A 25,598-nucleotide genomic window follows, 5' to 3' on the forward strand; every position below is an offset into this window, starting at 1 on the left:
GCCTATCAGTAGTGGTGCAAAACTACCAGTACATACTTACTGTTTGGGATCAATAGAATATTGTAGAATGGAATGTAAACGGTGTCACTGAATGAAATTTCTTTATCCATGTTTCTTGACTATTGTTGGTTCTAAAAGTGGGTTCTATGTGGGTTTTACGTATGTCGAATTATTTAAAGTCAGAGAGGGCATGGTCTGAGCATGTAGAGTGCATGTATCTACATCTAATCTTGTAAACAGGGTAACATGGGAAGCAAATATATTTAACATGATGTGAACAACATTTGTTCATCTATCTTCAAACATTCTTGTAGATTATGATGATCATGGCCATGTGCTGAGGATGGCAGACATTTTGTAGCCTGACTTTGTGAGACTTTCAAGCTGAAAGAAAAAAAAAAAAAAGAACCTAGTTGACTATTAAACTTAAGTAATTGTGTACAAATGTATATCAACTAAAGTGAACTTGGTTATATTGTGTATTATAGCAATGATTTCAGAATGCCACAATATGGAAAGCCTTCATAAAATATCCTGCCTATACTGATCTGATATGCTTCATCTTCAAGGGTCTGAAAATCCCACAAAATAATAGCATGACTATATGATACTTCATGTCAAAACAGACAGCAGTCCGATAGCCTGGATGACATGACATGACATGGTTAATTTTGTCTGAATGGCGAGTGGTGCTACCAGGGCCAGATTAGCCAAGGGGCACATAGAGCAAATGCTCCAGGAGCCCATATTAGTAGGGGCCACAAGTCCCAATCCTGCCATAACCTGTGCTGCCCATGAGCTCTGGATTAATGTGAGGAGCCTCTCTACAGCAGGTACGTATATTACATGATCCATACATACAATCCAGAGCAAATCCCGCTCCTCTCCCCCGTTGTCCATCAGTACCCAACCAGGAAGACTGGGAGGGTTTTAGGGCACAGAATGTGCCTTGATCGGCTGTTCTGCCTCCTTCTTCCGTCATTTTACTGCCCTCCCTTTCCCTTTATCGTTTAAGGGCTTGTGTGCCCAGTAAGACGCTGCGCTGGGCTTGTACCTGAGAGAACTGCAGTCTCCCGACAAAAAAAAGTGTCTTGAGGTGCAACGGCTTATAGCAACACTGAGTTTGGTGGAGCTTAATTGCCTATTTTTTTCCACCCCAGTGTTGCGTGTATATATATTATCTGATCCTCTGCTGATTTTGTACCACTGACAGAATCATGATCAGTCTAATTTTAATGGTATTTATTATTATTTTAATGGTTTTTTTGAACAGTGAGAGACAGAATAACAACAACAAAATCCAGAATTTCAAAGAAATTATAAATTGATTTGCATTTTTGATCCCCTATCAATCAGCAAGATGTCTGGCTCCCAGGTGTCTTTTAAACAGGTAACCAGCTGAGATTAGGAGCTCTCTCTTTCAGTTTGTTACCTGTATAACAGACACCTGTCCACAGCAGCAATCAATCAGATTCCAAACTCTCCACCATGGCCAAGACCAAAGAGCTGTCCACGGATGTCAGGGACAAGATTGTAGACCTACACCAGGCTGGAATGGGCTACAAAACCATCACCAAGCATCTTGGTGACAACAGTTGGTGCGATTATTCGCAAATGGAAGAAACACAAAATAACTCAATCTCCCTCAGTCTGGGGCTCCATACAAGATCTCACCTTGTGGAGTTTCAATGATCATGAGAACGGTGAGGAATCAGCCCAGAACTACACGGGAGAATCTTGTCAATGATCTCATACTCACCAAGAAAACAATTGGTAACACACTACGCCATGAAGGACTGAAATCCTGCAGCGCAGGCAAGGTTCCCCTGCTCAAGGAAGCACATGTACAGGCCTGCCTGAAGCTTGCCAAGGAACATCTGAATGATTCCGATGTGAACTGGGTGAAAGTGTTGTGGTCAGATGAGACCAAAATCGAGCATCAACTCAACTCGCCGTGTTTGGAGGAGGAGGGATGCTGCCTATGACCCCAAGAACACCATCCCCATCGTCAAACATGAAGGTGGAAACATTATGCTTTTGGAGTGTTCTTATGCTAAGGGGACAGAACAACTTTGCCGTCTCAAAGGGATGATGAATGGGGCCATGTACCATCAAATCTTGGGTGAGAACCTCCTTCCCTCACCCAGGGCATTGAAAATGGGTCGCGGATGGGTATTCCAGCATGACAATGACCCAAAACACACAGCCAGGGCAACAAATGAGTGGCTCAAGAAAAAGCACATAAAATCCCTCATGAGATGTGTGCAAACCTGGTGGCCAACTACAAGAAACGTCTGACCTCTGATTGCCAACAACGGTTTTGCCACCAAGTACTGAGTCATGTTTTACAAAGGGGTCAAATACTTATTTCACAGAGTAAAATGCAAATCAATGTATAACTTATTTGAAATGCGTTATTTGGGATTTTTTGTTGTTATTCTGTCTCTCACTTTTTATATAAACCTGCCATTAAAATTATAGGCTGATCATGTCTTTGTCAGTGGGCAAACATACAAAATCAGCAGGGGATCAAATAATGTTTTACATTGTATTTTTGCCAATTGCCTTGATATGAATATGGGACAGTTTTGACCAGGAGTTATGTGCCACTTGCCAACAGTCCTGTTTAATGTCCCAGCAGATTGGCACTTCTTTGGCTGCGCATGTGCAGGGTCTGTTTTGCAGTGAAACATGGTTTTCACATTTTTTCACATTTGCAGTGGACAGGCCGATGCTTGAAGGCCAATCTACACAAAACTTTTTTTTTGTTATATTTAGCATGTTTTATTTGTTTTATGTGTGGAAACATTATTGGGAAAAGGAAAAGAGGGCCCTTTTTGCAAAAGTGTCCCAGGGCCCCAAGATCCTTAATCTGAAAAACCTACTTGAGGCTTCCGAAAAAAATGGGAGACAAATATACAAATCTGTGAGGTATAGACCAAAAATTACATATCTACAATTCCTTAGTTTGAATATAATTGAACTCACAAACTGAATTAGGAATCATGCCTCTAAAAACCTAGACGCACCCCAAATGTCACCAGTCAAGGCCGACTTTCATTTTATTCACACAAATCACATTTACACAGATACATGGATATTTAATGGTAATGTTCCTACCTTAGGTTGTCGGGTCCCTATTATTGTTTTCCACTCCTCCTCTTCGTCGTCTGCTGTATCAGTTTATTCTACTCCAGGTTGCGTTCTTCTTCTTCTTGTCGGGTTTCATTAGTGATCTTCTGATTGAGCTTCAAGACTTGGTATTCATTTTGATAGATCCCAGGAGATCATTAAAATTAGGTCATTAGTCAGGGGTATTGGGGGATGAGCCGATATTAATGTGTGACAGATGAGTGCAATATCTGCTGATCACTGATTGAAAGCAGGTTCCTGTAACCCTGTTGGAATGTATAGTTTAGGGCTTATCGGTATGTAGTAGGGATGTTTGTCATTGTAGTGGAAACAGTGCTGTAATGTGGGGGCACACTATATATTAATGTTTTAGTTGGGTCCCAATATCTCTAAGGGCCTGTAAAATGCTAGAGCAAGCACAGGTTGAAAATAACGAGATCATGATGATGACAAAATAATTGAGAATATTGTGTGGGGGGGTCCATCTACCCTACTTTGTGGCACTACCCTATATAGTAAAGACACAAAAAGGTAGAACCTTACTTACCAACATATGGGTTCCTACCGCCGGGACGTTACAGCATGATCATCCCATGAAACATGTATATGGCATGCTTTGGCCACAGATTACCCTCATCCCACTCCTTTTGAAGTTTAATTTACATTTGCTTGCAATGATGCTCTGATAATGTACATATTGTAAACACTGACTTTGCGACGCAATAATCTATGTTCGGCAATGATTTTTGGGATTGTTCCTACGATCTGTGGTTTATACATAAATTGCATAATGGACTTTTACAGTCTTTCAGCATTCAAAAGATGAAAACATCAGGGAGTATTACCTTCTGTAAATGAAGTCTGTGAAACTGATCTCCGATGCATTGCAGTCTGCGGGCAATCCTGCGTTCTGCGCTCTGCTCTTGCCTCCTGTAGTCCAAGTTCTCTCCAGGGGTAATGGGGTTTGCAGGGTGGTGTAACAAGTACCCTGCGTTCCCTGCAAAACCCCGAAATAAGGTTCAATTTACAGTAAAGGTAACCATGATGTAGACAACTAGGAGAACAGATACATGAAGTTTTAAGTGAAACAATCACTGACCAACGAAATGGCCAGAGACTACGCATATAAAAATCTATATCTGTAACAGTATATATACACACATGTGTGCATATCTATCCTATCTATATCTATATATTGATAAATATCTATATACTGTAGTATAGAAGCATTGTGCAGGAAGGGGGGGCATGACTGCTCCTTTAAATGGTAATTAGAGAATGTGATTAGAGATCTTCATACTTCGAGTATTTTCAGACCCTGTCCTGCTGTACAGTGAACTTGGCCCTCTGTACCGCTTTTTGGGGCACTGGGGATCATAAACTGGTTGGGTATATCAGAGAATCTGCCGTGAAAGCCCACTGATTGTAAAATCGATCAATCACAGCTCCCATGTGGCCAACTCATGACATAATGAAGCAGAATGCTCTCAAATGATGTCATATTCTGGCATTCTGCTTCAATCCATCTCGAGGTGGCCAGACTCGTTGACCGTCCTGACTCTACAACTAACCATGACCCCCCCCCCCAACCAGGGTGTCCCACTTCGAGCACCTGAAATGTAGGGGATGTGGCTGGTTTTCTCTACATATTTATAACTATTCTTAACAAACATTAATACAAGTATGAACATTTAAGTAACTGTCTGCATGTTGTAAAGTGCACACCACATTTTGGCTGCGACATATCATGTGCTTTGGAAGCCACATCCCAAATCATGATCATAACACGCCACCATAGACGCTAATTAGAAACATATTTTCCGTTTTTTTATAAACAATTGTTATCTAGTTTTCCGATTGTAGAGGCCCTTTTGCGTGCATTTTATCTGGCAGGAGTATACTATCCAACTCTACACGTTGTGCCATAGTCGCCTTCCAATTAAAGGTGCTGTTTCACTTCGACAAAATATGAATTGGACCCAAATACACTTTACCAAATCTGCAAATTTATTATTTTGTTTCAAAGTTTGTGCTACTTGTGGAGCCTGCAAATATCATTATAGGGTGTGGAAATCCATTTTAATGTTAGAAAAAAAAGAAAAGAAAATAAATATTGAAGTTTTAGCTGGTTTTATAATACAAAATAAAAATACAAAGGGCCAATCCCTACGGGCTTTTCCAACAAGAACAGCTAAGTTGGCCCTATATAATGCATAATTAATGCAGGTAGGTATCTTGAAAGTTTTCACAACAATTTAACTATACACTATATTAATATTTATATTAATATTTCTATTAATATAAATATTAATATACACTATATTAATATTTATATTAATATTTAACTATTTGTAGACCAGCTCCAACAGGACACTTTTGTTGGGCCCTTTGTGACTCATTGTCTTTAAAGATTGTTGTAGCTGGGACAGGACCACCACCAACAAACACATATTTACACTTTCCAATATTTACTCTCAATTCCTCCTTCTATTAATCATTTGCCCTGAATTTAATACGTTTTGGTGAATATAAGGGGGTGCGTTTCCCATTATAAATCACAACTAAATATACCTAATATGTTCAACTGTCTTAAAAGGTGCTGTTCTACTCACTTGATTTTTTCCAAACATTTACTGTTTATTTCTCTCGTTTGCACTAAATGAGCTTACCCTTTTTTTTTTTTTTTTTTTTTTTTTTGCTTTGCTCATAATTTTCTATGGAGACTCTTAAATCCGCAATGAAACCAATCGTCTCTGCTTAGCTCATCCGCTTCTGACATCACATAAGCGCGCTTGTTATTGTGATTGGTTTCAACAAAGATCCTTTAAGTAATTTAACATATAGGGTAGGACTCTAACCAATGTTGGTTCATTAACTACTAATGCTATTTTTATGGGACGGGGTCATGGAGAAAAAATAAAATTACATTTTGTTTATCTTCCTTCCATCTATATGAGGCAATCTAGGTGGAACAACCCCTTTAAATGTCATTTTATTTTAATACATTGCCTTCCGGGACTCTCTACTCATCGTATTGCCCTGGATCATGTATGTTTCATATAAAATTAGTAAAAGAAGATTGCAAAATTAAACAGTCAGTCTAACAAATACTCGTACATTTAATGTATCTGTTACGTTACCCAAACACCTTACAATTTACTATACTAAATAAATCCGATAGTGTATTAGAAACCAACCTAATGTGTATCCCATGGGATTGGCATGATTATGCCTCCTCATTGAGTTACTGCTCCCCTATTGTTAAGCTGCTGATTGTTGGTGATTCGCGCTGCCTTTGTTAAGGTAGGGCGAGGACATGGGAGATAACGCTACAACACAAAATTGATTAGATGCTACGTCTGGCACGTGTTGTCACAGATGTGATTTCCCCTAAGGCAAAAAAGTCCCTTTTAAACCAAATACGCCCAGGATTGTTACACTGGTTGATCCCCAGCCCACAAAGTATAACATTTTATAAGTGAAGTTCAGATAAAAAGTTGTGAAAGTGACCCGTTTCCCCTCATGCTGACCATGTACGTAAAAAACAAGCCTAAATAAACCATAGCCTATACATACCCTGGTCGTATTTGGGACAAGTCACAAGTGTGTTCGGTTTGCTTTGCCTATACATTTGTGAAATCATTTCACAATGATGCTCTTCTCCCTCTCAAAATATTGACATATACAGAATATAGTTAAGAAAACCAAATAAGCACCACGTTCTTCTACAACATTTTAAACAATATAAGGAATGTGTTACGTGGTGTTAGGCGTCTAGTGATAATTTGCATTACCCTTAACTGCCCCATCATACTATATCCCATCATACTCTTACCATAGAAGAGTCTCTGGGGGGAATCTGTGACCCCACATGGTAACATGATGTCACTGCTAACAGATGATGACCCAAGAGTCTGAGTGGCCTTGTCTTCATAATCTGTGCTTCTACAGCCCGGGCCGCAGCAGTGAGAAAGTGGAAACATTGGGAACCTTCCGAGAAGGCAGGTATAGGACTGGCTTTGAGTGAATCCAGAAGGTGGTGTTATCGGCTGAATTGGAAATCCAACATCATCTGGATAAAACACATCATCATCCAGCTCTTCTGAACTCAAAAAACCCTCATACTCCATCCTACCAGAGCAAGAAAACAGGTCAGGACATATGTAACAATACAAGATTAAATACAATTAATGTTCCATGTAACTGCTGCCAAACCATAAAAAAATAATCTGGTATAAAGTTTTCCAACAATCTTTGTTTTTGTTTGTGCCAGTCACTACCAGCCGTGGCATTCTAATCTAGACATAGTTCATCATCTGTAGCTTGCGGTTTCCCACAATTGTTATCTATTGCTAAATGTGTTCATTTGATTTGAGCATCTCTCTATTTGTTCTTTTGCATTTTGACCCAACCATACCCTGTACAAGTAAACTTAAAACAGTGAAACCCTTCGTATTCAGAAACGGACACAGCACATTTATTTATATAGTGCCCGCAGATTCTGTAGCTCTGTTACAATAGAGTCTGTAGAATAATTTTAAAATCCAAAACAATAACAAACTGGTACACAAGGAGGAGAGGGCACTGCTCTAGCAAGCTTACAATCTAGCCAGTGGTTGAGGGGAAAGTGAAACTGTAGGAGAGAATGGCTTGGACCAGGATGAGTTGGTTGAGTCAGGATGATCTGTAGAGGTTGTTGGTCATTCAGATGGCTTGATTAGGATGCTGGCTTCTTTCAGAGAGCTTTTGAAATTTGCATGTGAGGGAGAAAATTTGACAGAGGCAGGACAGTAGAGGGTGGTTAGAGGTGTATTTGGAGGGTAGATATATGGGTAATGTGGAGTTGTTAAGGGTCAGAAGTTTGAGTTTTAATTAAGTTAATAGTTCCAGCAGTTTGGATGCCAAGGGGAGAAGGAAAACTGGACGGTAGTTTGATTGGCAAGTGGGATCATGGGAAGGTTTCTTTAGGATGGGAGAGAGAGAGGGCTGGGTCAAGGGGGCAGGTAGTGAGGTGGGAGAACGAGAGAACCTCAGAAGCTTCAGTAGGGGTGACTGGACTGAAGCAGTTGAGGATGGGTTGTGGCGAGGAAAGGGGTCGAGGGAGGATGTTATCCCTGATGGTGTCAATTTTGCTTTTAAAATAGGTGGAAAGCTCTTGGGTGGAGTTGTTAAAGGCGAGGAAGTTGCTGGGGGTCAAAGATTACACATAATGCCTGTAGTCATTAGGGACAGAAAAATACAGGAAAATGAAAAGGCGATCCCCACCAATATATATTTATATGATACACTTTCCCTCTTAAAAATAAAGCCTTTTATAAAATATATTAGAAAATACATTTTCTAATGCATGTTGGAATGTATTTTCTCCCTTGATTATGTGCCCTTGAAATGTATCAACCTTTTGATATCAGTTTTGATATCAGTTCGGACTGGTTCCTACATCAAATGCACCTACATGGCCTAGTAATCCTAAAAACTCATCCGTGAGGACCACTTATGACATTTCTGAGAAGGCACATTCAAAATAACAAAAATAATGATATCATTTAAATCATTTAGTTCAGTCAGATTCTAGGGGAACCTAGCACTATGGCAGCCTATGGTGATCTTGTCTATCACAATGGAGGAAGCCTCACATTGCTTGCCAACCGTAACATTTATTGTATTTTAATGTAAGGTGGTTAAAAGCAACTTGCATAAAATGTGACTTAAAACATCATCTAATATTATGTCATAGGTGGTTTATCACACTGCTCACAACTACTCTACAATCTTCAGTGTTCTACATTAATGTAAAGCATAACTGCTGCTATCCTATGCCCAATATAAATGAATCTCTCCATACCCACATGAGTCTAACGTTCCCGTAAAAGACTTTTAGAATGCGGGTATTAGTCACCTCACATGACCAGCGATGTATATTTACAGCAGTAACTTAAGAGGAAGGGCATAGTAGATTGTTAACTCTCGCCTGTATTCTGCATCTGCAATATTATGTTTCTCTGTTGGGAAGTTTCATTGTAGCAAAGCAAATAACTCAGTTTTGCTAAGTGTATCGCTTATACAAACTATGTTGGCACTACGTAAATTAATAAACAACCACAAGAGTAGGTTAAGCGAGTATACTTTTCGTTATTTTTTGTGTTATAGTATACATGATCTCACATCCTTCCTCCTTTGCTTTGTTACCTGTGTTAAAGGGAAGTTATAAAGAGAAGGAGCTTCTTCCCACCACTCTTATTCCCCTATACACAATCACAATCTGCTACCATATATTCTTACATTCAGACTATTAGCAATAACTCCTTTTATACCATCAAGCTATAAAAGCTCTGTCCCTTCATCTTCCCTCAACTTCTTTATAACACAACTTCTTTATAACATAGATAAAGATTCTAGTCTGCCCAATAGAATCATCTCCTATTGGGAGGTATGCTCACTGCCACACAGCCCCTCGTGAGTGAAGTATGGCCAAGTACCATGGTGTGGATCTAAAAGATAGAGTACAAGCCGTGCCAGGAAAGTGCACATGAGACCATTAAAAGAAACATTCTCAAGCTTTTCACTGGCTTGCCAAGTGCTAAAACCATAACGAAAATCAGCACTTTATATCAAGATTCTGTATTCTGTATATCATGCCCTCATAGTTAGTAGTCTGGAATTATACTTTAGAAATCATTTTAAAAATTCATAAGTCAGCCTATTATCATATCAACATAAATATGTTATAGGGCATAACATATTAAAGGTACAATACACATCATTAGTAAATGTAATTCATACACAGAGCAGGACTAGTAGTCTATATTCCATAAGAAATGAAGTGTCTACATGGACCTTAGGTACAGGATGGACAATGTAAGGTTTTCACTTCTGGCAGCCCACTTTCTACATCAGCTCAGCCTCGATCGGTTGCTGTTGAGACTTCACTGTCTACCACACACTGGGCAACTAGAAGTGGGGAGGCTTGGTGGTCTTGGAACATGATTCAAGGCCACAAGGTAATTCTCAAGCATTGTAGCTAAAACTTCTAAAGTCCTGGTGGTTGGTAAGTTATATTGAATGGACCAATTAACAGTGATTATCTTCGCTCAAACTGACCCCTTGGAGATTAATGCTAGCACGCACACATGCAGCTTGGCAGTCTGACAATTCAGTGAGAAACAGGCTTTAGTCTCAAGATGCTTGGCCGTAAGACACGGGTATCTTACTCAGTCTGTGTATTCTTAGTCTATACTATCATTTCTACCCACAGTGAAGATTTGTGCCACAGTGAAGGGGATAAGTGCCAGAAGCGACCATGTCCTGGTCTTGGTTCAATGGTCTCTTTCCTCTACTGTATCAATAACTGGGATGAACTTGACTTAAACAGCAGCCACCAGTCCCCCCCACTATTTTTCAGAAATGGAAAATAGCGCATCTGAAGGATGGAGAAAGGGCAAGGTTGCTAATTTGACTTATTTGGTCTGTGAAGTTATCCCATCAACAATAAATTTAAAAGTTCTATTGTTCTTAAAAGTAAAAATGAAACCTCCTTGCTATCACTCGAACCAGGCTCTAGTCTTCTGACAATACCTCTCCTGCTTTTGTTTCTTGAAGGTGGCCTTGAATTCAATGATACCGCAGTGATACCGCTAGACCTGGAGACAGATAGGGAGAGGATGTTGGTATCCTTCTCCCTCCCCACTGCACCTTTCAGTGTTTGTCACCTATTCCTCCTCTCTCTCTCTCTTCCTTTTAGGTTCACTTTGTCTGTCTCTTCACTCCACTTGCCTCTGGGGTGATTTATTGACCCCATGGTCTTACATCCCAATCTATTAATCACCTTACTGCAGTCTCTAGCTTTTGTCTCTTCTGCTATTCCAACACTAATTCTGGGTGACTTCAATATACCTATCAACAATCTTCCACCTCCTTTGGCCTCTCTCAATTGACCAACTCCGATATACACTGTATACACTGCTACCAAACTGACCTGGTCTTCTCCAACATTTTCCAAGTCTCAAACATCCACTTCTTTCTCTTTAGCATATAGTATTTCTGTGGTTATAATCTGTCCTAATTACGGACGCTCAGCCATGTCACTCCAAACAGACACATCTCCAAAGATGCTCTCATACCGCTGAGTGTTTGTGAAGGAAATTATTTTACCCAATGACTTTACACACTTAAAAGGCCATACTGTGTTCATATACACCTTTGATCTCCACCTTGTCAAAGAAATGTACTTTGTTTCAACAATCTCTTTCCTCTTTTAGAAATCTAAATGTCTGTCCAACTCCTCTACCTAAGACTTTGCTAACCAATTTAAACAAAGATAGCATCAGGGATATTATCCTCCCTCTACTTACACAGTACCTAAACCTCTCTCCATGCCAGCAGTTACCCTCAACTACTAGTCACCCATAACAAGACTTCCAATGTCTGCAGGTTTCACACTGCTAACCACCACCTTCTCCTGCAAATGGTATGCATTGACACAGCTCTCTCCTAGGTCAAACCCTACCTGGCTATACCTTTAGTAGTTCCTTCTCTAACTCTTGTTCCTCTCCGCTACAGCTCTTTGCTATTTGGCCTCAGGGCTCACTCTTACCAATCTACACCTCCTCTCTTGATAAACTATTTTATTTGTTTGCATTCCAGTACCACCTTTATGCTAATGTACCCTTCCTCTCCTGGTCTCTCGTCCTCTCTTCTACTTTGACTCTCTCAGAAGTTTCATCTTGAAAGGCATCCCACTACCTAAAGGTCAATACCTCCAAGATAGAGAGATCCCCATCACCGCTGAGAATCCATTCTAATTCATCGCAATTATTCATTGTCCCATCTAGGTTACTGTGACCCCCTACTTACTGACATCCCCTTCTCCCACCATCCATTGCTCTGATCCCTTCTGCAAACCCTTGTCCGGCTAATTTTCTTAGCTCATCAATGTTTGATCTCTTCATCTGCTGCTCTTCTTTGTGAATCCCTCCATTGCCTATTCTCTCTGGAAATCTCTATATAATTTTGTCAGTCTTTCCCCTATTTTAAATTTTAAATACTCACTAAAAACCCACCTATTCAGAGAGGCGTTCAATCTATCCTCCCAATACCCACGACCTGCATAGAAACCATCCAATGTTTTCCACCATTCCCACTGACTTCTCCACATTACTCTTAATAATCCTTCGTCAGTCTGATGGCAACCAATTAGAAACCCTTAAATAAATATATAGACAACATGATACTATAATAAAAATTCTCTCAAGCTGCTCAGTAAGAATCTGCTTTATTCCAGGTTGTCCATTTCTTGTTTTCAGAAGTACCTCCCGCTGTTAGCAGGGGTAACTATTAAATCAATCATTCAACTGTGATAATAAATGGTTATGCTTCCTCCTAGACTATCTTTTATAATATTGCCCTAGGCGGTTCATTTATGAATTAAAACTTCTAAAAAGTTTGCAACCTGTAATTGAATAGACCATGTCTTATAAAACATCACTGTTTGATCTTAAAGGAACCATGAAGGGTTTTCTTAGAGTTCATCCTAGAGGTCGGGGGGTTATAAAACCGAGATTCTGCATAATATTTAATCATTGTTTTTTAATATATTTGTGATAATAAATATTTGATTATTTAGTGAATTATTCTTTTTATTACTTTGTACTAACAAAGGGACCCGGCCTCGTCTCACCACTTCACTTAAAAAAGCCATTGGAGCCAACTTACGAAAAACTTTTCAACATTAGTGAATAACCCTCAAACAGTATGGGTGGCCTTAGGGGCATACGGCTTATTTGTTAACATTATTTTCTTAGTAATAATAGTACCAAAAATTACAACTTCTTTTAGAACTTTAACATTACAGATTAACGCAACCACTTGTCAAACTCACAGCGGGAAAGAAGAATAAAAAAATGATATTTTCTGTTTGCGTTTGCATTTTTTTTTTTTTTTTTTTTTTACATCCTGAAACCCGCTATGACGTCACTGGAAGCAGAAAGCGCTTGTTTCTGTGTGTAGCACAGGCGATCTGTGAGCAACACGTGAGGACAACTGTGTATGAAAGCTGAGTCATGTTGGCAAACAGAGAACAGATCAGGGAAAGGAACACACGGTACTACATACAACGGGTTATCCCCCTCCTCCAAACAAAACAAATGACAACAGTAACGGCTTATCAGTTGCCTTCACCAAAGTGGCCCTTTTGGCAGCTTCCTAACACAGCCTGGCTACTTTCTGATAATGGCCACGAGTTTATATTAGCATTAGAACGGCTGGACTTCTGCCCGGTTTTTAAGACAACCGATAAAGAAGGGGTTAACCGTCAAAGTAGAATAACATATCAATGATAAGGAAATACTTGTTTGCTATTATGCTGAGGGTTGTGAGAGTTACACACGACAGCTGGTGGGGAGGGGGGGGGGGGTTCTGTCCAACCGTTTGCAAACCTCTAGGAACCCTAGGCTAGGGATTGAAGGTGAAATGAAATAAATATATTATGAAATGAAAGCATAGTTACTCGCTGTATTATAGTATGTATAGAACAATAATAAAACGACGCGGATCCTAAGAACAGGAAGTAAATATGGCTTCCCTTTTTAGAACACACATATGTTTCTAATGTATATCTGTGTATACATACATATATAGGTCTAGGTGTATATATATATATATATATATATATATATATATATATATATATACATACTTTTATTAAATTGCACCATTATGTAGAGTCATTTAACATTAAGGAACTGTACAAAATAGTATATCTACATTAAAACCCCCCTTAATGTAACTTGGGATTCTTTGAGGGATACGGATCACATGATTCCGGTTGGATATGTTGCCGGCTTTCAGTTTTTACATCAAAATCTTTTCTTTTTTTTTTAATGTAAAACAGATGTAGTTTTCCAGCTGTGTTTCTCCTTCAGATACAGCTACTTACAGCTTCACATCTGCTGCCTGTTTATCCTGACTCAACCCCAGGCAACAATGTGTTGCCTCCAGTCTCTGTTCCTGCATCATCTTAAGTTGATCCTGAAAGTCACCCACCATATCACCCCTCTTCTTCAATAGGGTCAACCCATTTTTGTCTGCAAAACTAAATCAAGAGTTCATTTTAAATTATTTTGAAGTCACTACCCCCCCCAAACAAAATAACCCTATGTTGACATAATTTAAGCCATATGTAGTCCAATAAACTTAAAAAATATTAAATAAACAAATCACAGACCGTCAATTGCGACAAAAGACAGGATCCAGGCTGTGCAGAATGAGGAGGGGGGGGGGGGAGGGGCACTTATCAGCCCTGCATGGGGTGATTTATGACTCAGGCTACAAGATCTACATTGAACTTGGCAGCCTTTACAAGGAGCTAATGTACCTGCGATACGATCAGCACTTTAACTCTTTCAGTGCCCCTTACCAACACACTTCACTCTGAGTGCCTGCAAGCAACACCTTGCCCATGCTAACTAAACGAAGCTCTGTAAATCTGTAAGCACTGATGCACTTCTCCAACCACAATATAAGATGTGTCGTGTACATCGTATGTTTCTCCCCAGCTGTTGATGAACAGAAACTCCCACCATCGTTGGCAAGCAGTGGACTGGGATGATGGGAGTTGTATTTAAAACCCATCGGAGATAATCCTTGCCCATAATATATACAACGATTGCCTAAATACACATTACTAACCCTCCCTGCGCTATGAAAAGTTACTTATAACAGCCAGCCCTCGGACAAAGCTGCGGGTTCCAGGTGCCACTTACTTTTGGAGGGGGTCCAGGCAGGATGGGACCGAGCTGGGTACCCTCTCACCTGCAGGGCTCCAGAGCTCCACCCGGTAGCTGCGAGCTCCTCTCATTGAACTGCATGATTGCGAGAACAGAGCTGGATGAGGCTGGGGAGGGACTTGTTTCTGTGATTGGCAGGAAGAGCAACTATTGCTTCATACCCCCCCACCACACACACACACACACTCACACACATATACTGTATTGTCCACTCACTTGATCAGCCATTGTTTTCACACATTGATAGTTTCTGTGCACTGATTGCCTCATATAGATTCCTCTCTCTGCACTTACTGCCTTTCCAATTTTATGCCTCAAAACAAGGGGCTCTGACGTTGTACGTATGAGATCATCACCTACATTCTATTATTCTTCTGCCTCTTAGGGATAGCAGACCCTCTGTGCCTCCCCTAGTGCCCATCTTTTCCAACATCAAATAATGTTTGGTGATGTATCACAGCAAATGTTGCAATCATCTCTACGTAAACAGCACAAAACATGTTTAGAAATCAAATGATGTAAATAAAAAACTCTTGAAAACGTGTTTTTTTTAGTTACATAAGAAGCTACCAGTAGGTCTCAAAGCCACATCGAAAGCCCTAGTATAGCCATATAGACTAGCCGAGTTTAGAAAAGACAATAAAAATGGTAAAGATTAAGATTCATACAATAAAGGAATTTAAAGGGACACTCCAGCCATCATAATATTAGTCATATTATTAGCAGGGCTTCACCCACTACCTTTTTTTTAAGAATGCATATTAAAATACTCAGAGTACTTTAATATGCATTCTTTTCTACTGGGGGGGTCACATGCCTCTTTAACCACTCATATCTTGGGCTAATCCGTTTACATGGCCAAACAAATCCACTGTCAGATCATGTGTTTTTGTGTGTTTTTTCCCAACACTCAATATACATATGTCTTCAATGACATATTGGCTATAACTGATGTATATGCGCCGTGTGTCTATTCTGTGATAAATACTGTTTTGTACACCCATCCTTTTTGTACACCGTTCCCCAACTTTTCTTCTTTTCAAGCCTAACAGCGTTTGGTCTCTCTGGGTTCCAATGCCTGCTCTTCTTTATAGTGTGTCTGTATTTGTTGGGCTTGCGTTTAATATAGTGTCTGGTTTTGTGCGGCATATACTGGTCTAGGCTCCCCGGAGCATGGCTGCTCATATAGGCCACATACAAGGTAAATCTCTGATTTTTCTAATTCAGTTCACTTACAATATGAAGGATTGAGGTCTCGCTGGCACAGCCTCCATGCTGTTCCCCAATGCCACACTCCCTCAATAGGACGTTATACCCTGTGCTCAGCTGTAAGGAAGGCAGCCTCGGAGGAGGTGGCTGGGGGCACTGCCCTGGGCCAGGCCTAGTAATAAGCAAGTAACATTTATGCTCACTTTAGGTGTGATTTAGTATTTTGTACGAGGAGCCCTACTTAGTACTACAGCTGCATGGCCTCCAAAACCAATTGTTAAAACAATTAAGCTCCTCCCACTTGGGCCGACGTTTCTTGCCACTGGTTGGCTGCTTGAACCAGCCAGTCAGAGGCAGAAAAGTGTTCCTATTGAGATGCAATGGATCGCTTTCCCTTCACGTAGAGTGATTGCGGAGCCAGTGCTGTTGAAGGTTGCTCAGCTGAACACCTCTCCAGCACGGGAAATAGCTGGGGTTTACAAAGGAGGAAACCACTAAAATTTAAAAAGGACCACAGCTCTCATATCATTTAAACTGCATGTAATGGCTGGAGCCTCACTTTAACATTATCCTGCCACCAGCCAATGGAAATTTATTTTTCATAAATTATTTGAGGGTGCGTTCAATAAAAGCACATTGTTAATTATCCTTCCTTATTAAGTTGTGATCCCAGTTAGTTTGATAATTGGTGTTATTGGAGCTATAGCAAAACTCTGAAAGCTGGCATTGGGAAAAATGTGGCCTGCCTTGGCACTCAAAAAGTTATGGATAACATCTGAATAAAAAAAAGAGTTTGGGAAAAAAAAAAGGAAACTCCAATATATTAGTTTTTTTTCCACAATTTATATTGGGCAAAACTGTAATTTTTGTTTTTCATTTCCTCCCATTTTGTATATGGTATTATATAAATATATAAATATGGTTTCAAATCAAAGGCATAAAATACAATAATTGCTTGGGTAACCTAAAAGTGAAAGGGTGAAATTAGGTTGAACATGAAAATGCATTCATTCTTAAGTTTAAACTGAGTAAAGGCAGCCTTGCTTTTAAGGGATTAATATATTATTATCATGTTAGATTTTTTTATAGCACCAGATTCTGCGGGGCTGTACAATTAGTAAACAGGACAAAATAGGTCACTTAACAATTTGGACTTTCAAAAACAATAGGCAAGGAAGGCCCTGTTATATGGCAGCTGTGTCACAAGGGAAGATGCTGTGTCTCCAAGTGCCCAGGAAGAGCTCTCTATGAATCATGGCCTCCAAACCATTGTTACATGAGGTTGCTTGCAGGCGCTTGTCTGTGCCGGTGTTACATACGACATACGTGGCACAGATACAGAAGCATGGCTGCCTATAGCAAGGTTCAACACGATGATGGTGTAAATAAGATCCACAGTCACTCTGTGACAATTGTGGATGAAGATCCAAGAACAGGTTGGGCTGTAGGCAGGGCCAGGGACACCTCATAAGGTAGAGAATGCAGAATGCTGGCATATGACATCATGCCCCAGTGCATCATTTAGGAACCCAAAAATTAGAATTATTAAACTGAATGTCACATTTGCACTCACAAAATTCCCTGTCATTGCTTTGAACCTGTGAAACCACTACCCTCTTCAAATAAATGCACAGGAGAGTACGTCTGACCCGCTGATAGGAGACTAGAGTTTAAAATGATGTGTGAATTAGAAATGTCCAAAGTCCTCATTGGTCACGGATGAACGTCTACACTCCTGATCCATTACATCAGGCCTTTCTGCCGTATCATTAAAATTTCATCCCTCTTAAGTTCTTTTGTTCTTCTCAAGCCACTGCTGACCAAGAGGATGGAAATTATGTTAAAGAGAAGAGACAGTCAGTGCCTACAGAACTTCTTTGGTTTTACTATCATCTTGCCAGCTGTCAATCAAAACCACATGATTAAATTTTTATCTAGGTGGCTTGAGTGTCTGGCTCACAGGAAGACATGCATCTGACGAGAAAGCCAACAGACTATGATATGTTTTGGTCATTGGTTCTAGAAACGTTTTATGTTTCAAGGAATAATAATTAGCAAATCAGTTCTAGCAGTGTATTAGGTTATTGAAAAGGCAACCAAAATACTAATACTAAAAAATATTATTATTATCCTCATATAGTGTATTTAGCCTATTTTGTAGTTATTAGGTCAGTATATCAAAATATTTTGGAATGTGTTGTACTTGATAGCTGTTCAGATACTACTTAGTTTGTCCTAATGTAATTTGTCTGTCTTCGAGAACGTATTTATCTTTTCACCCCATCTGTACATTTTATGACCCTTGACCTTACTGCTAAGCTGTGCCTATTAAGAACGTATGGCATATGAAAACTGCATGCAATGGAGGCTGTGCCTTGGCCAGAATTCACCATTTGTTCCGCCTTTGTGGTGTCCAACTTATCGGGAGCCATGGAAATAAATATACAAAACTATAAAAATATGCATTTGATCTGTTACAATCCACTACTGGCAGTTACCTACTGTAATATTATACTATGACATATACTTTGATCAAACTGGTGGTTGTGTTATGTTAAACTTTGTTTCCTGAAGCTGCTCTGTTCTCTGCCTGCCCTGACCATCAGACCATTTACTGTGATTCTTGTAAGAAACATTTTCAACATATAACTGCTACATATGTTATGATCATTCATTATGATCTTGGACTTATTTAGATTTTTTACAGTCTTTTCTAGATACCTTTTTATTCACTTCAGTTATTCATTATTAATATTTTATTAATATATATCATTATTCTTTCATATTATTCATTAGTACCACAACTAATGCATTTGGCTCTGCCCATTCATCGCACAGGTCCTGCCAACTCCTGTCCCCTTTCGCATCTTTTGCAGGGTAGTTCCACCTCCAACCAAGAATAACCATGCTCTCCAATTTAGAAGAGGTAAGCAGTTCAATATGGTGGCACAGTGTCTATTGCTTCTCCTGTGCTTCCCAACTGTGGGCACCCAACTGATTGGCTTTTAACATACTGCTCAAGTATCACAAGATCAGTTTTTAAAATAGTAGAAGTGAGCTACCAACTAAGACTGAATTTATAACCATGAGTCTGGTAGGAAAAATGGTTAAGGTTCCCGTGTGTGCCAACATGGACTCTGATGTCCTTTTTTCTGTTATATAAGGTTTTTATGTGCATTAAAATCCAAGTGGAACACAAATATTTTCTATTTTAAGTGTTGGCAACCAACACTACCAATGACGTGATGATTGATTGACTAATTAAGTGAATGATTGATTTGTGGGGGGAAAACCTTACCTTGGAAAGGAAGAGTGAACAATACAATGGTGTAAATCTTGTTTTCAATTATTCAAGTGGAAACGGAATATACACCACCTTAAAGTAGACTTTAGGCACCCACGTCATGTCTCATGATCAGTCTAACACTTAAGAGGAACCTTTCTCTGTTCTTCAGTGTTAGGGAAACAATGTTTGCATTTCAGAATGACTTTTTATATCTTAAAATGTTTCACAAACCAATTCAGAACCAGATTCTCACTGGGCACTAGTCTAGAGCCACCACATTTTAGTTGTATGAACCTCGCTTTTATTCCCACTCTAAATCCTATCCATATGCTGTTTTTCACAGTCCTCAACAACGCGCTGTAAATAAATTATAAGAATAAGGCCCCTGTGCGCTAGTGTTGTGGTGTGATTGGTTGATGTCAGTATAGGGTGTGTGTTTTTGAGGGGTGCTTGGGAGCAGTTAGTGGGACTGTTCAGTACCATGTTAGGTTCTGCAAGTTAGCATCAGCTTTCCTGGTGCTGAGCTGCTGTTTTTCCTGGCACGGGGCATGGAGCCAGAGTTGAAGCGGATATTTGAGGCTCTCAGGGCTGAGTTAGCCAGTAATGGTGACAGGTCTATCTGCGAGAATTATGCTCGCCTGCACCCCAGTAGAGGCACCAGAAGCGCTGCATGGTCACCACAAGACTACTTGTAAGAGCTTAAGGCACCCTGCTCGGCAGCATCCCAGGGACATCCATTTGGGATGCGTGGCCTGAGGTTACTGTGGCTGGCCTGTACCCCCTTGACATCCCGTGGCGAAGGAACACCGGGCAGGGTCTGAGAGGTGGCGCGTCATGTGGTCTACCAGAGCTTGGATGCAGTTTTCCGCCTTACCTGCTGCTGGAGCTGATCCGATGGTGGGTGGTCCCTGGATGCGCACCAACGGTGGGACGTGTGATGAAAGGGACATTGGGAGCCCCTAAAGTAACCTCTGGGGTCTACCAATTAGACTTCCTTTTATAGTAGTCCAAAAAGATGCCCAATGCTGCTAGATCGGCAGTTAGGGGCAGGTGAGACATAAAATGCCCTAGTCGCATCACTACAACCATAGCTGCTGCCAAGCACCTGCTAAAGACCCAGCCCAAAAACAAGTGTAACTGGGACAAGACAATTTTTTTAGCAGCCTCACGCTCCCGGAAGATGGTGTTTCACTGTGACAACTTGGGGGTGGTCCAGGTCTGTCTGCATCATCTCCTCCGGTTTTCTGGCAGCTACATCACCCCGTAATTGATTTCCTTTGCTTAAATGTGAGGTGTATGGCTGTGCATATTCCGGGCATATGTAATGTGATGACTGATGCTCTCTCTCGCTTTCAGTGGGAAGAGTTTTTTGCTGTCAAGTCAAAAGTGCTTCAGGATGGGAAGCCGTGTCCAGTGGAGCTATGGGCTCTTGGGCTAGAAGACTGAAGGAATGGATTCTTGAGTTGGTAGGCAACCTGGGGTCACTGTGGTAAGGTCTGGGATGAGTGGGCATTGTTTGAGGAGTCACGGGGGGACACTGCCGAGTCACAATAAAAACAAATTACAATAAGCAAATCAACTTGGCCTAATACACCAAGTGTTACATCTCTTTGGGGCCAAACTCTAATTTGGAGGGATGTTTCACATTGACAACAGAAAAAGAAAGAAAAGGCAAAGACCTCTAGATATTAGGGAACAATGTAGTGGATTAGCTCACATAGAATGTGGTAGCATGTTTCCTGGAGTTCTATTGTTTTTAGCACGTGCTTTACTACTAGACAATGTTTGTAAATCCTATAGTTTCTATGAAAAGATGCAAAAGGTCAGTTCCAACATACAACACAAGAAAACAACAAGTTGTTTTGCCATTTCGACTACAGGTGCGTATTTGCTCAGAACAACATGGGTTAGGGATACATAGCAGTTCTTTCCTTCATTTCTTTGCCTGCAGACCACCAGACACCTGGTCCCTCCTGCCCTCCTATTTGCTGCCATGTGGGGTTTATTACTCTTGTATTTTGCTACAGCTTAATTGTTAAGGAGGCTTATTGTCACCCTAGGGTAGAGTTTACCAGTGAAATTAATTTAAAAACTAGCGTACTGTCTAATATAGTACTTATATATATTAAATAAATTAATAACATAACAATCACTTCTAGGCCCTTTGGCAAAGATCAAGTGAGGAGCTGCTAGAGGGGGAGATAGGATGCCTTTACTGTGGTGTTTGGGTGAGGGGTACACACAGCACTCACAGGTTGCTTGGCCAATAAGTGCAGGTAAGTGATGCTTAGATTTTCATAATACTAGCCATGGGCTGGGGTCATAATGGCACTTTTTGCTCTCCCCCAAAAATGAAGCTGGGTCTCTGAAGACTAGGTTTTTTGGTGGGAGTTATGGAAGACTTGAAGACTTGGTGGTGGTTTTCCACCATTGATGGGGTACCAAGAAGAAGGGTACTAAGAAGATTCAGCCCTCCCAGATAAAGGTGATTGGGGACTTGATGTTTCAAATGAAGCTTTGTTGTAAGGTTGTTATGCATATTTATTAATATAAATGTTTGTATGGGTATTTTTTCTACCCCTTTTTATTATTTAGGTGTAACAAACCCTAATAAAACTGTTAGCATATCATTATTTTTTGTGTAGGGGGTCTTATATATTCATATGCATTTGCTAATATTATTTATTATGATTTGAAGTTTCAACCTTAACCCATAATCCATCAAAACTGAACTAATTAAAATAAAGATTTAATTATTCATCGTTTTCAGTGTTAACACCGTCTATGTCTCCACATAAGGGGATCCAAACATGTACTGTCAGCAGACCATATCCAGCGGCTTCTCAATGGCAGGATAAGCTGACAGTGTCTGTAATTAGCACTGGCTCTTATAACCGGTTGGCATTAATAAATGAAAGGACAGAGCTATCTGCCCGAAAAGGTTCGTCACCTTATGGGCAGGCATGCATGGCGGAGAGATTGGATCCAGGCTGACAGTGCATGAACAAAATGAGCAATTAATTAAACAAATGTCTGGTTACAAAAGGTAAAGTTGTAACTATCTGTGCACTGGGAGTTGGGTCAGGATAGACTGGTGGGCACGGATAATGCTACAGACAAACAAATCAATGACAGGCCGTACTATACAAGATAAATAATATACTATATGCATGTCTCTATTAGTGCAGTCCAGATAGAAAACATGCAAGCCAAACAAACAAATTAATCGTGCTTTCCTTAGCTTGCAAAATCTGGTGTACAAAGCTATAAACCCTACATTGTTGTAGGGTTGGGTGATTTAGAGGCAAAGCAATGCAATTGACATTGTTTTGCAGGGCACAAAGAAAAAGATATTTTTATAAACACATTTTTCTGCTGAACAATGTGAGAGGATCATACCCAGCATTATCTGGGTATCCTAGAAAAGATGGACATTGGGGGAAAAAAGGTACCAAGGGATTAAGTTCCTAAAGAGTTTCATCTAAGAAAGTAACTATTTCTCACATATGTGATGGTTTTGTTACCTACATAGTTAGGAGAAAAGGAAAGAAAGTGAACAGAATAATGAAGGGTAGCTGGCTAAAATGTACTAAGAATATTTTAATTTGCTTGCAGGACAGTTAAAGTAAAGCTATGATAGATTTTTGATATTTATGGTTCTGCTGCCCTCTTTTGGAGAATATCCACAGGTCCATCGTGTCATACAGAGATTGCTCGCTTCTCAAGATAGTAGCCATTGAAGTCTATTCAGTTAAAAATTTAAGGGTTAACTCAAGTTGCATGACCTGATTTAAGTCGCATACTAAAGCAACTTGGATAGCGATTGAGATGTTTGTGAGTCTACAACAAAAGGTGAGATTTGCAAGTTGCAAAAAACAGTCAGCATTTTAGAGTCTTTAAGTAGGACTTCGTATTTTGTACGTATGGCTGGAGAATAATGTCAAGGTATTCTTGAATTTGTGGGAAAAAATATATTATTGGAATCTTTGAATATGTAATGTTGATGCACTTATTCATTTTATTATCATTCTGTAAAGATTTCAATACTTCATATTTTTATTTTATCATATTGCTATCAGGGTCCTTTCATTATTACCATAGAAACATAGAACTTAAGAAAAAGCACCTTTTTCCTTTTGTAAAAACTCATACCTTCATCAGTACTTGGTCTTGTTTTAGATTCAGGGTAGTCAAATGCCTGTTATCCTTTATTTATATTGTAGCAACAAGACTTGAGACAAAACTAGACTTGAGAGACTAAGACAAACTGGCAAGCTTACACTCTGTACAATGGAGTACAGAGAAACATAAGGTATGGATGTGAGAGTCATATTAGTAACAGTTAAGTTCCAGCTGCAAAGATTGTACCCATCTCTGAAGAAATGGGTTTTGAGATTATTCTTATTCAAAAGTGAGGATGAAACCTAGAGGTTACATAGTTACATAGTATATAAAGCTCCAGAAGAAGGCAAAAAAAAAAACCTGATTAAGCTACTTCGAATCCTGCTATCAGGAGAAAAAAAATCCTTCTTGACTCCAAAAAGGCAATTGGATTTCTCCTTGGATCAAGAATATTAATGTTATTCTATTTATATCCCTGTATGTTATGCTTTTCTAAAAAAAAATATCCAGACTCCTTTTGAAGGCATCTAATGTATTTGATAACACCACCTCCCTTGACAGTGAATTCCACACCTTTATTGCCCTCACTGTAAAGAATCCCTTCCTTCGTCGTTTATGAAATCTCCGCTCTTCCAGTCTCGGAGGGTGACTTCTTGTTTCTGTTAATGAACAGGTCACTGAAGAGTTCGTTATATTGGCCCTGCGTATATTTCTATAATGTTTTCATATCAATGAAATTATATCAAAGTGTTAAAAGTTATCAGTCACATTATCACTGTAAGTCAATAGACAACTCAAAATGTAGCTTACAGACCTGCCAGAGTCCATGAGCGTAATGCTGCCCAATGTCCTGCTTTGCCTCTACATTTATGACACCTCTGGCCATCACACTACTGACACAGCCCCCTCCCGTTGCCGGACACCCCAATATAGGTGTTGCAATATGGACACCTGAAAGGTTAGGAGTATACAATCTCTTTTACAAACTAACGTCAGCTCAATGTCAAGGTGAAAAAAATATGGCCTGGGGTGTGTATAATTAATTTGTAATGATGTTGGGCTTATCAGAAATGGTGAGTCCCAGTGCATGCCTCTCCTATTAGCTCTCTTTAGGTCCATCCTGCCCATTGCTCCTATTAACGGTCCGCTTTATGATTAGGGCTTAGGGTTAGTGGCACCTGAGTGCAGTATTTCCTCAGTGCCCCCCATAACTAACAAGCATACACACTGACAGTCAGTCTAACTCGGTCTAACAACCACTTACTCCAACACTGTACACCTACACACAAACATTCTTTCTGCGGCTCTTCCTCTCTATCTCTGAGGTGCCACTAACCCTACGCTCACTTCTGACATGCCATTATCATATGCTGACACACGCATTCATGCTAACACCATACACTTACAGTAACACACACGCTAATGCCTTACGTCCATGCACACGAATGCTATCATACGCTAATACGCACACACTCTAACACTATATGCTGACATACACAGTAACACATGCTACCACCACACACTCTTACACACATGCACACACTATCCTATCCGACAACATTCACTAACACACATACACACTGGCCTTAACACACACTGCCTCTCTTACCCCAAAAATAACCACCGAACCACTGCTGTGTCGTTCCCTCTTTATTACCAGAAGGTAATATGACCCCGTTAGGTGCCTCTGTTACTGGGCGCAATACACCCGTGGCACCCGCCTCAGCCTCGAAAGAGCTTGGCCATGCAGCTGGTGGACCTATACCGGGCATCGCCGATGCTTCCTTTCTCTTTGTAATGCTGTATTTAGTTACCAAAGAGTTAAACGCACAAGAGTAGTTGGAACATCACCTTTAACCGGTAGTTATTGGTTACATTGTTACCAAGGAGAATAAGGTTACTACGTTTGTAAAAACCACTAATTTGGTTTGGGAGAGCAGCTTGTGACATTTGACTTTAACCACGCTACTACTGGAGGACAGCCAATCGGAGGAGCCGTTATATGATGCGTTCCATTATTTAAGAGTCATGCGGTTCACAGCTTGGGAGGCTGAAGTCGTCTAAGC

The 25,598-nt window shown here is 40.1% G+C and overlaps 1 protein-coding gene across 1 annotated transcript; it reads right to left on the minus strand.

Annotated features, from left to right (window-relative positions):
* Positions 1-324: 324 nt before the first annotated feature.
* LOC149284038 (bcl-2-modifying factor-like) lies at positions 325-14,996 on the minus strand. Its single transcript, XM_089497220.1, has 4 exons — positions 14,941-14,996; positions 6,968-7,263; positions 3,978-4,129; positions 325-384 (listed from the first exon to the last, which is right to left on the minus strand). The coding sequence occupies exons 1-4, from the start codon at positions 14,994-14,996 to the stop codon at positions 325-327; spliced, it is 564 nt and encodes a 187-aa protein (XP_089353346.1).
* Between the last annotated feature and the right edge of the window lie 10,602 nt (positions 14,997-25,598).

Source organism: Sceloporus occidentalis, unplaced genomic scaffold (genome assembly GCF_023333645.1).
Source record: "Sceloporus occidentalis isolate IW3139 unplaced genomic scaffold, rSceOcc1.0.p SCAF_100, whole genome shotgun sequence".
Classification (NCBI taxonomy): Eukaryota; Metazoa; Chordata; class Lepidosauria; order Squamata; family Phrynosomatidae; genus Sceloporus; species Sceloporus occidentalis.

Excerpts from the sequence above, each read along its gene's own strand:
- LOC149284038 (XM_089497220.1), bottom strand. The coding sequence starts at position 14,996 with ATGCAGTTCAATGAGAGGAGCTCGCAGCTACCGGGTGGAGCTCTGGAG. Across the intron at positions 7,264-14,940 it reads GGAGCTCTGGAGCCCTGCAG|GATGGAGTATGAGGGTTTTT; the intron begins GTGAGAGGGTAC and ends TTGCTCTGGTAG. Across the intron at positions 4,130-6,967 it reads CCCCCAGAGACTCTTCTATG|GGAACGCAGGGTACTTGTTA; the intron begins GTAAGAGTATGA and ends GGGGTTTTGCAG.